The 12,676-nt window shown below is 43.3% G+C and overlaps 1 protein-coding gene across 1 annotated transcript; it reads right to left on the reverse strand.

Annotated features, from left to right (window-relative positions):
• Positions 1–397: 397 nt before the first annotated feature.
• LOC121496995 (olfactory receptor 12-like) lies at positions 398–2,784 on the reverse strand. Its single transcript, XM_041765965.1, has 2 exons — positions 2,767–2,784; positions 398–1,348 (listed from the first exon to the last, which is right to left on the reverse strand). The coding sequence occupies exons 1-2, from the start codon at positions 2,782–2,784 to the stop codon at positions 398–400; spliced, it is 969 nt and encodes a 322-aa protein (XP_041621899.1).
• Between the last annotated feature and the right edge of the window lie 9,892 nt (positions 2,785–12,676).

Raw genomic sequence — 12,676 nt, forward strand, 5'->3', positions numbered from 1 at the left:
CCCGCCCCTACACGGCCAGGCTTCAAAGCCCAGAAGTCTCTCTGGGCCTCAGGTGTGAGCAGAAGAGAATCATAGACATCATGTGCCCACCTGAATGCCCGTCATCCGGTTACCCCATTCCCCATCCCCTCCACTGCAGCAACCATTAATTTCTTTCCTATATGGAAGACTCATTTTTAACAATTTTATTCAGAAGAGAGCACTTGACCTAGGAACTACCACTTAATCCTTTTTCAGGGCACAGTAATCATTGTTGGTTGTAGATACAGGGTACAGCGCATCTCTAAAGCTTATTCTTTTATGACAGCAGTTTATGTTTGTTACATAATAACTCCATCACCCCACCTGTGGCAATCTCCGTATCCTCCATCAAGGTTGCAGGACACATTGACTCCCTTCAGCACATCCTCCACATGGCCATGTGTTTCTGGCCCAGCCTCCGCAGGGCCTCCTTCACATCCTTGTTTCGCAGACTGTAGATGAGGGGATTGAGCATTGGGATGACCAGCGTGTAGAAGACAGAGACCACCTTGCCCTGCTCCATGGACTCAATTGCTCCTGGCTGGGCATACATGACAAAGAGAGTCCCAAAAAAGAGGGTCACTGCAGTCATGTGGGAGCCACAGGTGGAGAAGATCTTGCGTCTCCCAGCTCCTGATCCCATCCTCAGGATGGTCACTGTGATGTAGCCATAGGAGATGACGATCACAATCGTCACAGCCACAAGGAGGAGCCCACAGATGCCAAACATGAGAAGTTCATTGATGGCCGTGTTGCCACAGGCGATCTGGAGCAGAGGGGGCACATCACAGAAGAAGTGGTTGATGCGGTTGGAGCTGCAGAATGGGAGGTGGAATGTGAAGCTGGTCTGCACAACAGAGTTGAAGCAGCCTCCACAGTAGGCGCCCAACACCAGGCGATTGCAGGCAGACTGGCACATGGTGCTGGGGTAGCGCAAGGGGCTACAGATGGCCATGAAGCGGTCATAGGCCATGACACCCAGGAGGAAGCCTTCAGTTGTGGCCATCAGGCATAAAAAGAAAAACTGGGTGGCACATCCTGCAAAGGTGATGACCTTGGATGAGGAGAAGAAGTTGGCCAGTGCGTTGGGGGCGATCACAGATGAGTAGCACAAGTCCACGAAGGAGAGGTTCTTGAGGAAGAAGTACATTGGGGAGTGCAGTCGGGCATCCAGGGTGATAACAATGATCATGAGGAGGTTACCCAGGACAGTCACCATGTACAGGGCCAGGAATACAGCAAAGAGCAGGGCCTGAGTCTCAAGGCCACCTGCAAATCCCTCCAGCACAAAATCTTGAACGTAGACCTTGGAGAGGTTTCCATTACTCTGCAATGGCATGAGCCTCGGTCCTCCCGAGGGGAATTACCCCTTTGTGTTGGCAGATTAAGTGGGTCAAGCTAAACTCCCTGCAGGACACTATTTAGAAAGATAAACAACAACAGTCAAAAATCTGGTTAAAGGTATAATGGAGTTAATGGTTTAGCAAAGAATTAATAAACAATATTCAAGATAAACGCGTTGGTCCAGTGATATCAGTACTGAGCATTTCTTCTTCCCTTGATTCCTAAGTCTTTGTGAAGCAGAATCTGAAAGGCAATTGGTTAAGCAGTGAGATTTTGCCTGTCTTGCAGAGTTCATGCTGACAGTGGTTGGTTACTACGAACCAGCCAGGATGCACCATGGGAGTGAGTTAAATCAGGAGTAAGTATGCAGCTGAGCTTCTGACCATTTCAATCACTGAAGGTATATTAAGACACGATCTGAATGCTATGCTCTAAAACCCTGCAAAAATAAACATGTATCAAGTTGAAGACATGTTATTCTAGACTGCAGTTGTTTTCCCGAAAAGTTTTTGTAACTACTATCAGACAGAATTAAAAAATTGAGTTCCTGCAATAAAAATTAAAATTACCAGACCATAGAGGAACCCCAAGAGGTTTCAGATTTTGGCGTAACATTTAAGAAAATTTTATATAGAGTTATTATTTTTCAAGAACGGAAGATGAGGGACGCCTGTGTGGCTCAGTGGTTTAGGGCCTGCCTTTACCCCAGGGCGTGTCCCTGGAGTCCCAGGATCAAGTTCAATGTTGGGGTCCCTGCATGGAGCCTGCTTCTCCCTGTGCTCCCCCTCTCTATCTCTCTCTGTGTGTCTCTTATGAATTAATAAATAAATCTTTTTTAAAAAGTCCCATGGACTTTCGTCAGAGAGTTGAAACCAATAATCTTCAGATTTGTGTGGAATCACCATTTGTTTTGATGTGGATGGAATTGGAGGGTATTATGCTGAGTGAAATAAGTCAATCGGAGAAGGACAAACATTATATGGTCTCATTCATTTGGGGAATATAAAAAATAGTGAAAGGGAATAAAGGGAAAGGAGAAAAAGTGAGTGGGGATTATCAGAAAGGGAGACAGAACTTGAAAGACTCCTAACTCTGGGAAACGAACTGGGGGTGGTGGAAGGGGAGGTGAGAGGGGTGGTGGGGGTGACTGGGTGGCAGGCACTGAGGTGGGCACTTGATGGGATGAGCACGGGGTGTTATTCTGTATGTTGACAAATTGAACACCAATAAAAAATAAATTTATTATTAAAAAAAATAAAAAAGAGATTTGTGTGAGATCAGAAAAGAACCCAAATAGCCAGGAGAATATTACAAAAGAAAACCAGAGCTGGGGGCATCACAATGACAGGCTTCAAGTTGTACTACAAAGCTGTGACCATCAAGACACTGTGGTACTGGCACAAAAACAGACACATACATCAATGGAGCAGAATAGAGAACCCAGCAATGGGTTCAACTCTATGGTCGACTAATATTCAACAAAGTAGGAAAGACTATACCCTGGATACAGCATAGTCTCTTCAATAAGTAGTGCTGGGAAAATTGGACAGTATGTGCAGAAGAATGAAACTAGACCATTGTCTGACACCAGACACAAACATGCACTCAAAATGGATGGAGATCTAAAGGTAAGACAAGAATCCTTCAAACACTCTTTTGGAACTTGGCCATGCAACTTCTTGAAGATCCATCCATGAAGGCAAGGGAAACAAGCAAAAATGAACTATTGGGACTTCATCAAGATAAGAAGCTTCTGCACCGCAAAAGAAAGAGTCAACAAAACTAAAAGACAACCTACACATCGGAGAAGACATTTGCAAATGACATATCAGATCAAGTGCTAGTTTCCAAGATCTATGAAGACTTTATTAAACTCAACAGGAAAGGAACAAACAATCCAATCATGAAATGGGCAAAAGACATGAACAGAAATCTCACAGAGGAAGACATAGACATGGCCAACATGCACATGATAAAAATGCTCCACATCTCTTGCTTTCAGGGAAATACGAATCAAAACCACAGGAGATCCCACCTCACACGAGTGAGAATGGGGAAAATGAACAAGGCAGGAAACAACAGATGTTAGAGAGGATGTGGAGAAAGAGGAACCCTCTTGCACAGTTGGTGGGAATGTGAACTGATGCAGTCACTCTGGAAAACTGTGTGGAGGTTTCTCAAAGAGTGAAAATTAGTTCTGCCCTATGACCCAGCAATTGCACTACTGGGGATTTACCCCAAAGATAGAGATGCAGTGAAATGGCAGGACACCTGCACCCCAAAGTTTTTAGCAGCAATGTCCACAATAGCCACACTGTGGAAGGAGCCTTGGTGTCCAATAACAAATGAATCGATAAAGGAAAACTGGGCACTTACAGGAGAAAAGTACAAATCCACAGCTATGTGAGAGATTTTAACCCCCTCCCTTGGAACTGATAGAACAATCTCACAAGATGCCATCCTGGATACGGAACGTTTAGGCAGTAACATTAGTGACCACAACCTAATGGAGCACAGCACACAACAGCAGGATGTATACTCTTTGTTGTTGTTTTGTTTTTTAAAGAGTGGACTTTTGTTTAAAGTCCAGTATAGTTAACAGGTGTACAGTATAGTGATTCAGCACTTCCATAACAGCACCTGGTGCTTATCACAACAGGTGTGCTCCTTCGTCCCCATCGCCTTGACCCCTCATCACCCCCGCCCACCTCCCCTCTCTTACCCTCAGTGTGTTCTCTGTAGCTCAGAGTCTGTTTTCTGGTTTGCCTCTCTCCTTTCTTCCTCTATGTTCATTTGTTTTGTTTCTGAAATTCCACACGTGAGTGAGATCATATGATAATTGTCTTTCTCTGACTTTATTTAGCATAATACCCTCTATATCCATGTTGTTGTAAATGGCAAGACTTCATGGTCTTTTGTGGCTGAGTAATATTCCATTGTATGTATATACCAACTCTTCTTTATCCACTCATTAGTGGATATTCATTATTTTTAAGCCATATAGACCATATTCACACATTGATTATTGATTCACACATTGATCTAGACACAGAGTAGCTTTCAACAAACCTCAAAGTTTTGAAGGTATAATATATATTTTTGTGTAATTTAAATTAAATGAAGTACTCCATCTCTTTCTATCTTTCCAAACAGCTTTAGTAGAATAGGTATGATTTCTTCTTTAAACGTTTGATAGAATTCCCCTGGGAAGCCATCTGGCCCTGGACTCTTGTGTCTTGGGAGGTTTTTGATGACTGCTTCAATTTCCTCCCTGGTTATTGGCCTGTTCAGGTTTTCTATTTCTTCCTGCTCCAGTTTTGGTAGTTTGTGGCTGTCCAGGAATGCGTCCATTTCTTCTAGATTGCCTAGTTTATTGGCGTACAGCTGTTCATAATATGTTTTTAAAATCGTTTGTATTTCCTTGGTGTTGGTAGTGATCTCTCCTTTCTCATTCATGATTTTATTAATTTGAGTCTTCTCTCTCTTCCTTTTAATAAGGTTGGCTAATGGTTTATCTATCTTATTAATTCTTTCAAAGAACCAACTCCTGGTTCTGTTAATCTGTTCCACAGTTCTTTTGGTCTCGATTTCATTTAGTTCTGCTCGAATTTTAATTAACTGTCTTCTTCTGCTGGGCGTGGGGTCCATTAGCTGCTTTTTCTCTAGCTCCTTTATGTGTAAGGTGAGCTTTTGTATTTGAGTTCTTTCCCGTTTTTGAATGGATGCTTGTATTGCGATGTATTTCCCCCTCAGGACTGCTTTTGCTGCATCCCAAAGATTTTGAACGGTTGTATCTTCATCCTCATTAGTTTCCATGAATCTTTTTAATTCTTCCTTAATTTCCTGGATGAGAAATCATACATATTCTACTAAAGCTGTTTGGAAAGATAGAAAGAGATGGAGTACTTCCAAATTCGTTCTATGAGGCCAACATCACCTTAATTCCGAAACCAGACAAAGACCCCACCAAAAAGGAGAATTACAGACCAATATCCCTGATGAACATGGATGCAAAAATTCTCAACAAGATACTAGCCAATAGGATCCAACAACACATTAAGAAAATTGTTCACCATGACCAAGTAGGATTTATCCCCGGGACACAAGGCTGGTTCAACACTCGTAAAACCATCAATGTGATTCATCATATCAGCAAGAGAAAAACCAAGAACCATATGATACTCTCATTAGATGCAGAGAAAGCATTTGACAAAATACAGCATCCATTCCTGATCAAAACCCTTCAGAGTGTTGGGATAGAGGGAACTTTCCTCGACATCTTAAAAGCCATCTACGAAAAGCCCACAGCAAATATCATTCTCAATGAGGAAGCACTGGGAGCCTTTCCCCTAAGATCGGGAACAAGACAGGGATGTCCACTCTCACCACTGCTGTTCAACATAGTTCTGGAAGTCCTCGCCTCAGCAATCAGACAACAAAAAGACATTAAAGGCATTCAAATTGGCAAAGAAGAAGTCAAACTCTCCCTCTTCGCCGATGCCATGATACTCTACATAGAAAACCCAAAAGCTACCACCCCAAGATTGCTAGAACTCATACAGCAATTTGGTAGCATGGCAGGATACAAAATCAATGCCCAGAAATCAGTGGCATTTCTATACACTAACAATGAGACTGAAGAAAGAGAAATTAAGGAGTCAATCCCATTTACAATTGCACCCAAAAGCATAAGATACCTAGGAATAAACCTAACCAAAGAGGTAAAGGATCTATACCCTAAAAACTATAGAACACTTCTGAAGAAATTGAGGAAGACACAAAGAGATGGAAAAATATTCCATGCTCATGGATTGGCAGAATTAATATTGTGAAAATGTCAATGTTACCCAGGGCATATTACACGTTTAATGCAATCCCTATCAAAATACCATGGACTTTCTTCAGAGAGCTAGAAGAAATTATTTTAAGATTTGTGTGGAATCAGAAAAGACCCCGAATAGCCAGGGGAATTTTAAAAAGAAAACCATAGCTGGGGGCATCACAATGCCAGATTTCAGGTTGTACTACAAAGCTGTGGTCATCAAGACAGTGTGGGACTGGCACAAAAACAGACAAATAGATCAATGGAACAGAATAGAGAACCCAGAAGTGGACCCTGAACTTTATGGTCAACTAATATTCGATAAAGGAGGAAAGACTATCCACTGGAAAAAAGACAGTCTCTTCAATAAATGGTGCTGGGAAAATTGGACATCCACATGCAGAAGAATGAAACTGGACCACTCTCTTGCACCAGACACAAAGATAAACTCGAAATGGATGAAAGATCTAAATGTGAGACAAGATTCCATCAAAATCCTAGAGGAGAACACAGGCAACACCCTTTTTGAACTTGGCCACAGTAACTTCTTGCAAGATACATCCTTGAAGGCAAAAGAAACAAAAGCAAAAATGAACTATTGGGACTTCATCAAGATAAGAAGGTTTTGCACAGCAAAGGATACAGTCAACAAAACTAAAAGACAACCTACAGAATGGGAGAAGATATTTGCAGATGACGTATCAGATAAAGGGCTAGTTTCCAAGATCTATAAGGAACTTAATTCAACTCAACACCAAAGAAACAAAGAATCCAATCATGAAATGGGCAAAAGACATGAAGAGAAATCTCACAGAGGAAGACATGGACATGGCCAACATGCACATGAGAAAATGCTCCGCATCACTTGCCATCAGGGAAATACAAATCAAAACCACGAGATCCCACCTCACACTAGTGAGAATGGGGAAAATTAACAAGGCAGGAAACCACAAATGTTGGAGAGGATGCGGAGAAAGGGGAATCCTCTTACACTGTTGGTGGGAATGTGAGCTGGTGCAGCCACTCTGGAAAACTGTGTGGAGGTTCCTCAAAGAGTTAAAAATAGACCTGCCCTATGACCCAGCAATTGCACTTACCCCAAAGATGCAGATGCAATGAAACGCCTGGGACACCTGCACCCCAATGTTTATAGCAGCAATGTCCACAATAGCCAAACTGTGGAAGGAGCCTCGGTGTCCATCGAAAGATGATGGATAAAGAAGATGTGGTCTATGTATGCAATGGAATATTCCTCAGCCATTAGAAACGAGAAATACCCACCATTTGCTTCAATGTGGATGGAACTGGAGGGTATGATGCTGAGTGAAGTAAGTCCATCAGAGAAGGACAAACATGATATGGTCTCATTCATTTGGGGAATATAAATAATAGTGAAAGGGAATATAAGGGAAGGGAGAAGAAATGTGTGGGAAATATCAGGAAGGGAGACAGAACATAAAGACTCCTAACTCTGGGAAATGAACTAGGGGTGGTGGAATAGGAGGAGGGCGGGGGGTGCGGGGAAATGGGTGACGGGCACTGAGGGAGACACTTGGACCGGATGAGCACTGGGTGTTATCCTGTATGTTGGTAAATTGAACACCAATAAAAATTAATTTATTAAAAAAAACAAAAAAATATTTAAATGAATAGTAAATCAAATAAAGCATTTTAAAATCCTCATGTACTTCTTAATGTAATTATTTGTTCTATTTAAGCTATGGGTCTAAATAATATTTTTGATATTTAAAAATTGCATACGAGTAACAAAAATAGTGCTGGGATACATTTAAGTCCACTTTTAAGGAGAAATTTATAGGCTTAAATCCATATGTTAGAAAAGAAGAAAAACAGGAAATCAGGATTCATCTGAAAATATTATAAAAAGACTAGTGAATGAAATCCCAAGGAAATAGAATGGATGGTTGTAAAGAACAAGATTCATGAGGTAGGAAACATACCCAAGAAGATGTTATATCAAAAGGTCATTATTTGAGAGAACCGATCAAATGACAGGACTTCAGAGAGATGAAGGAGAAAAGGTAGAAATTATTGATATTGGGAATGAAAGGAGGTTATCATTGAGATCCTAGATTTGGAGTGGAACATGAAAAATGTTTTCATAAAATTGAAATATTGAAATTGTTGAAATTGGCAAACTACTAGAAAGATATCACCCACCTCAACTGCCTCCCCAGTGAAGTAGAAGATAGGTGAGGTCCATACTAATTGAGAAATGTAATATGTACTATAAAATCTTCCTATGTCAAAGATTCCAGAGGAGATGGCTTTACTTCTGAAAGTAAACCCTTCATGAAATATTAACAAATCTACCAAAATATTAATCTTATACAAAATCAATAAAAGCATAAAGAAGGACAACCTTCCATGTTATCTTATGAGGCCCATGTAATATTAATGCCAAAATCTGAAAAGGACATTATAAGAACATTTAAAAAATTATGCTATCACAATTACAAGCATATAAACAAATTTACCAACAAAATTTAATTAAGTAACATATAAAAATTACAGTATGTCCAACACCAAATTGTCTGTATTCCAGGAATGTATAAACTGTTGAGAGAAACCAAAGTAGAATCGAAGTAACATGGCAGGATTCCAAGTTCCTAAAAGGGTACACTCAGTGTTGCATAGATGCCAGTTCTTCCCACACTGAACTGAGTCAGTGTGATCCTGGTGATTTTTTATTGTGGAATCTGAAAAGCGGATCTAAAATGCATATTGAAATTGGGAACCAAATGTTTGCAACACAATCTTGAGAAGAGAAATGAGGGGGATTGCGCTACCAGATGTGGACTCATAGTAGATGCAATAAAACAATAATGGTGGCAGAGGTTTGACCGTCTGCAGAGGGAACAGAACAGAGAGCCGGGAAGTCAACCCGGTGCTAGTCTAGACACCGCATTTACCAAACAGATGGGCAGTCTATGGAAAAGTCGGAACACCTGGGACAGTTGATAGTCATAGTCTAAACACTGAGATTTGGCTCTTTCCTCATACTAGACACACAAAACAGTCCAGGCTGAATGCAGATGTAAGTTTGAAAGTGTAAGAGTGAAGACAGTGGAGGAGACCCTCCAGGTCCTCGAACAGGAAAGCACCTCCGAAACGTCCTGTGCAGGGAGCAAAAGGGACTAAAGCACAAAGGAAATACCTTGTGGATAGAACTACATGAAAATCGAAACAGTCTGCAGAGTGTGTCAAGGCAGAGCACAGCTTGGGAAGGCACACTGCAATACATGACGGGAAACCGACTCGTCTGCACGATATATAAATAATCCTTGACGCAAGAATAAGACAACCCTGTACAAATACAGGTGAGAGATTCACACAAGTGATGCACAGAGGAGAGGAGTCAAATGTGCTGTACATGTTTGAAAATGTGCAGAATCCTGCTAATCATCAGGAGAAAGCAAGTTCCCACGTTAGACACGTCCTCCTGCACACCCGCCTAAATGTCTCAATCTAAGCAGAAGGGCAGTAACCAGCAGAGTTGAGGACGGGAGCCTCTGGAAGGGAGTGTAAATCAGGACACGTTTGTCATTTTCTACTGATGTAGAGGATCCCCGTCCTCACCTGTGTCTTCACTTTCCCTCAGGAAGTGCGCACAGGTGCACAGGGAGACCACGGGGCGGCTGTTGTCAGCAGCGTAAGTACCATGGCTGCACTAGTGAGTTGTGGTGTGTTGTCTGGCGGAGAACTAGACAACGGTAAACAGGAAGCAGCATGATGCTGACCCTGGACCACAGCCTGAGAACAGCTGCTCATCACAGGTCAGGCTCAGGTCACTCACTCTCAGAGCCTGGACTTCCAAGGGCAGCTGGTCCCCAAGGACCCAAGTCATCCTGTTCAAAACTGCTTGGAGGAGATCACCACCAGGAGCCAGCCGGGACACCGTCCACCCTCTCCCTTGCCCATCCTGGGCTGTCACATGACATTCTAAGTGCATTCACTGTCCTTGCCTCCTGCCTTCTCACTTGTCAACACCAGACCTTTCTAATCTCCATCTGAAAAGCCACCATGGTTTCATAATGAGCTCCAGCCTGTCCATTCCCTGCTTTGCATCCCCACAGAGCTCCCTAGGCAGAGTCACCAAATTCTCCCTCAGGTCATATTGCTCCCTAATGCAAATGAGTGACAGATTCCTGACCAGCTGAGGGATCCTGGAGAGGAACCCAGAAGGGTCTTCTCTGATGACCTCAGCTCCAGGAGGGGACGTCATGCTTCGCAATTCTCTGATTCTCTCCTTCTGTCATGAATGTCTGTCTTCCTCCCTCCAACTTCTGTGTGTGACCTGCTCTCCCTTCTTCCATTGGCTCTCCATCACCTCTCTGATGATGGTCACCTCTCTCTGACCGTTTCCTCCTTTGAGCCATTAGCCGCCTGCTCCCCCGCCCCCCAGTCACTGCCCATGTCCTAACAAATTGCAGGTGTTTGTTGTCATGTCTGCCTTCCTACAGAGCCATGAGCTCCCAGGTCTGGCCTTGGTCTATGCTATTTCTGCATCTCCCACCCCGTGGCCATGACCCTTAGAAGTGTGTGCTCAGTACTCTGGGGAGCTAACAATTTGAGCCTAAGAAATGCACATCAGGTCATGAAGGAGCCTGGTGCTGTGATCCTCTGATTGTATTGAAAACCTGTTCCTTCAGATGGAATGACCCTGAAGCCCAAGGCACTGCTGGCCAGGGGAGGAGTGGGGTCACCCCTTCAGGTGCTGAGGCAAGCTCTGAGAGCTTCCCTTCCAATCTACCATAGCTCTGATGCCTCCCTTACACACACTGTGTCCTTCATACCCTGTGACCCCTAGGGATGGCTGCCTTGACCCTTACCTCTTCCAGTTGAGGGTCATGACTGCTAAGTATCACACAGCCATCACCTGCTCTCCCAGGGTCTCTGAGCTCCTGGCCCTCATGTGCTGATGATAATGAAGTGTGAGCTGAGGAATGCCAGCCCTCCTCCTTCAGCTCTGGCTTCCTGGGCATGAAGAGAGAGTGGGAAGGGGATAGGAGAGGGCCCTCAGAGTCCAGGGACAGTCTAGATCGGTGCCCCATGTTCTGGCTTCTGCACGCTCCTTGTCCTGGTAGAATCAGGGGACAGAATGGTCTCTGCTCACCTCAGCTTCTGAGGTTTGTTGCATCCTCCAGGCAGCAGCACAAGGACCTGTATCTTGGGGTCACTGTGCTGGGAAATTCTCTCCACCTGTTGGCTGGGACTTGGAGCCTTAAATGGCCAATTAAGTGAGCTTGTTTGTGTTTTGGCCTCTGGAGTGCATTGGGACCTCTGGCTCTCCTGGGTACCCCTGTTCCTAAGCTTTGTCTGACCCACCCTCCCCTACATGGCCAGGCACCAAAGCCCAGAAGTCTCTTGGGGCCCCAAGATGAACAGAAGATATGAGCAGACTAAGAGCTGACTCTGTGGCCCTACATGTACTGTCCTCCCGGGAGTGGCAAGTGTGACGTCCTGAGCCTAAAGACATTTTCTCGCGGCTTCCTACTATCACCTTAGGCGTATCATTCTTCTGTGAGCTGAAATGATCTGTCAGGAAACAATCCTCTGGGTTCATCTCAGTTTGTTGTTGGTCCCCCGACAGCAAAGAGTGATCCAAGAGTGGGAGAGGACCATCCTGAATACATTTCTGTTCTGGAAGAGGATCAATTAAAAGTTGCTTTTCAAATTTAGAAAACTGAAATGTGTTTGAAAAGCAAGAACTTATGAAGTGTTTGGCGAGCAGTGAGGATGCCTCTCTATTTACCTCAGTCACCGTCCCTACTTGGGGAAGGGCAAGGGTTTCGACCTCCACAACTACTAGGGGAGGAGGTGGTCTAGTGGTGGATGTGTCTTTTACTAATTTGTCTTTTTTTAAGAGAATAAGACCACACCGCACAACAGGTCTGCATTTTAAAAAATCTCTTTACCCATTGCCATGTAATCATAACCTTAGTAAGATCATGATATTCTCTTTCAGGGTCTCGAGTGCACTGATGTGTGGGGGACCAGGAGTTCTTCTTTTAACTATGTGAATGGCTATTTACGATCGTACTTTTAAAATTTTAATTCAGTTAGCCAATATATGCTATAGCATGTTTCAGATGTAGTTTTCAATAATTCATCAATTGAATATAACACCCGTGTTCATCACATCACATGCCCAGCTTAATGCCCATCACCCAGTTACCCCATTCCCCAGACCCTTCTGTCCAGTAACCCTCAGTTTGTTCCAAGACTGAGGAGTCATTTCTAAAAATTTTATTCTGAAAAGAGCACTTAAACTAAGATCTACCCATTAATTAATTTTCAAGGGTACAATATATCATTGTTGGTTGTAGATAGCATATGGCATTTATCTAAAGCTTATTCCTCCTTTTGAGAAATATGCCAGTTAAAAAAACTGAGCTCCCCATCTGTGGCAACCTCAATATCTTCCATCAAGCCTGCAGGACACACTGACTCCCTGAAGCACATCCT

The sequence above is a fragment of the Vulpes lagopus genome, chromosome 8 (assembly GCF_018345385.1).
Source record: "Vulpes lagopus strain Blue_001 chromosome 8, ASM1834538v1, whole genome shotgun sequence".
In the NCBI taxonomy this organism is placed as follows: domain Eukaryota; kingdom Metazoa; phylum Chordata; class Mammalia; order Carnivora; family Canidae; genus Vulpes; species Vulpes lagopus.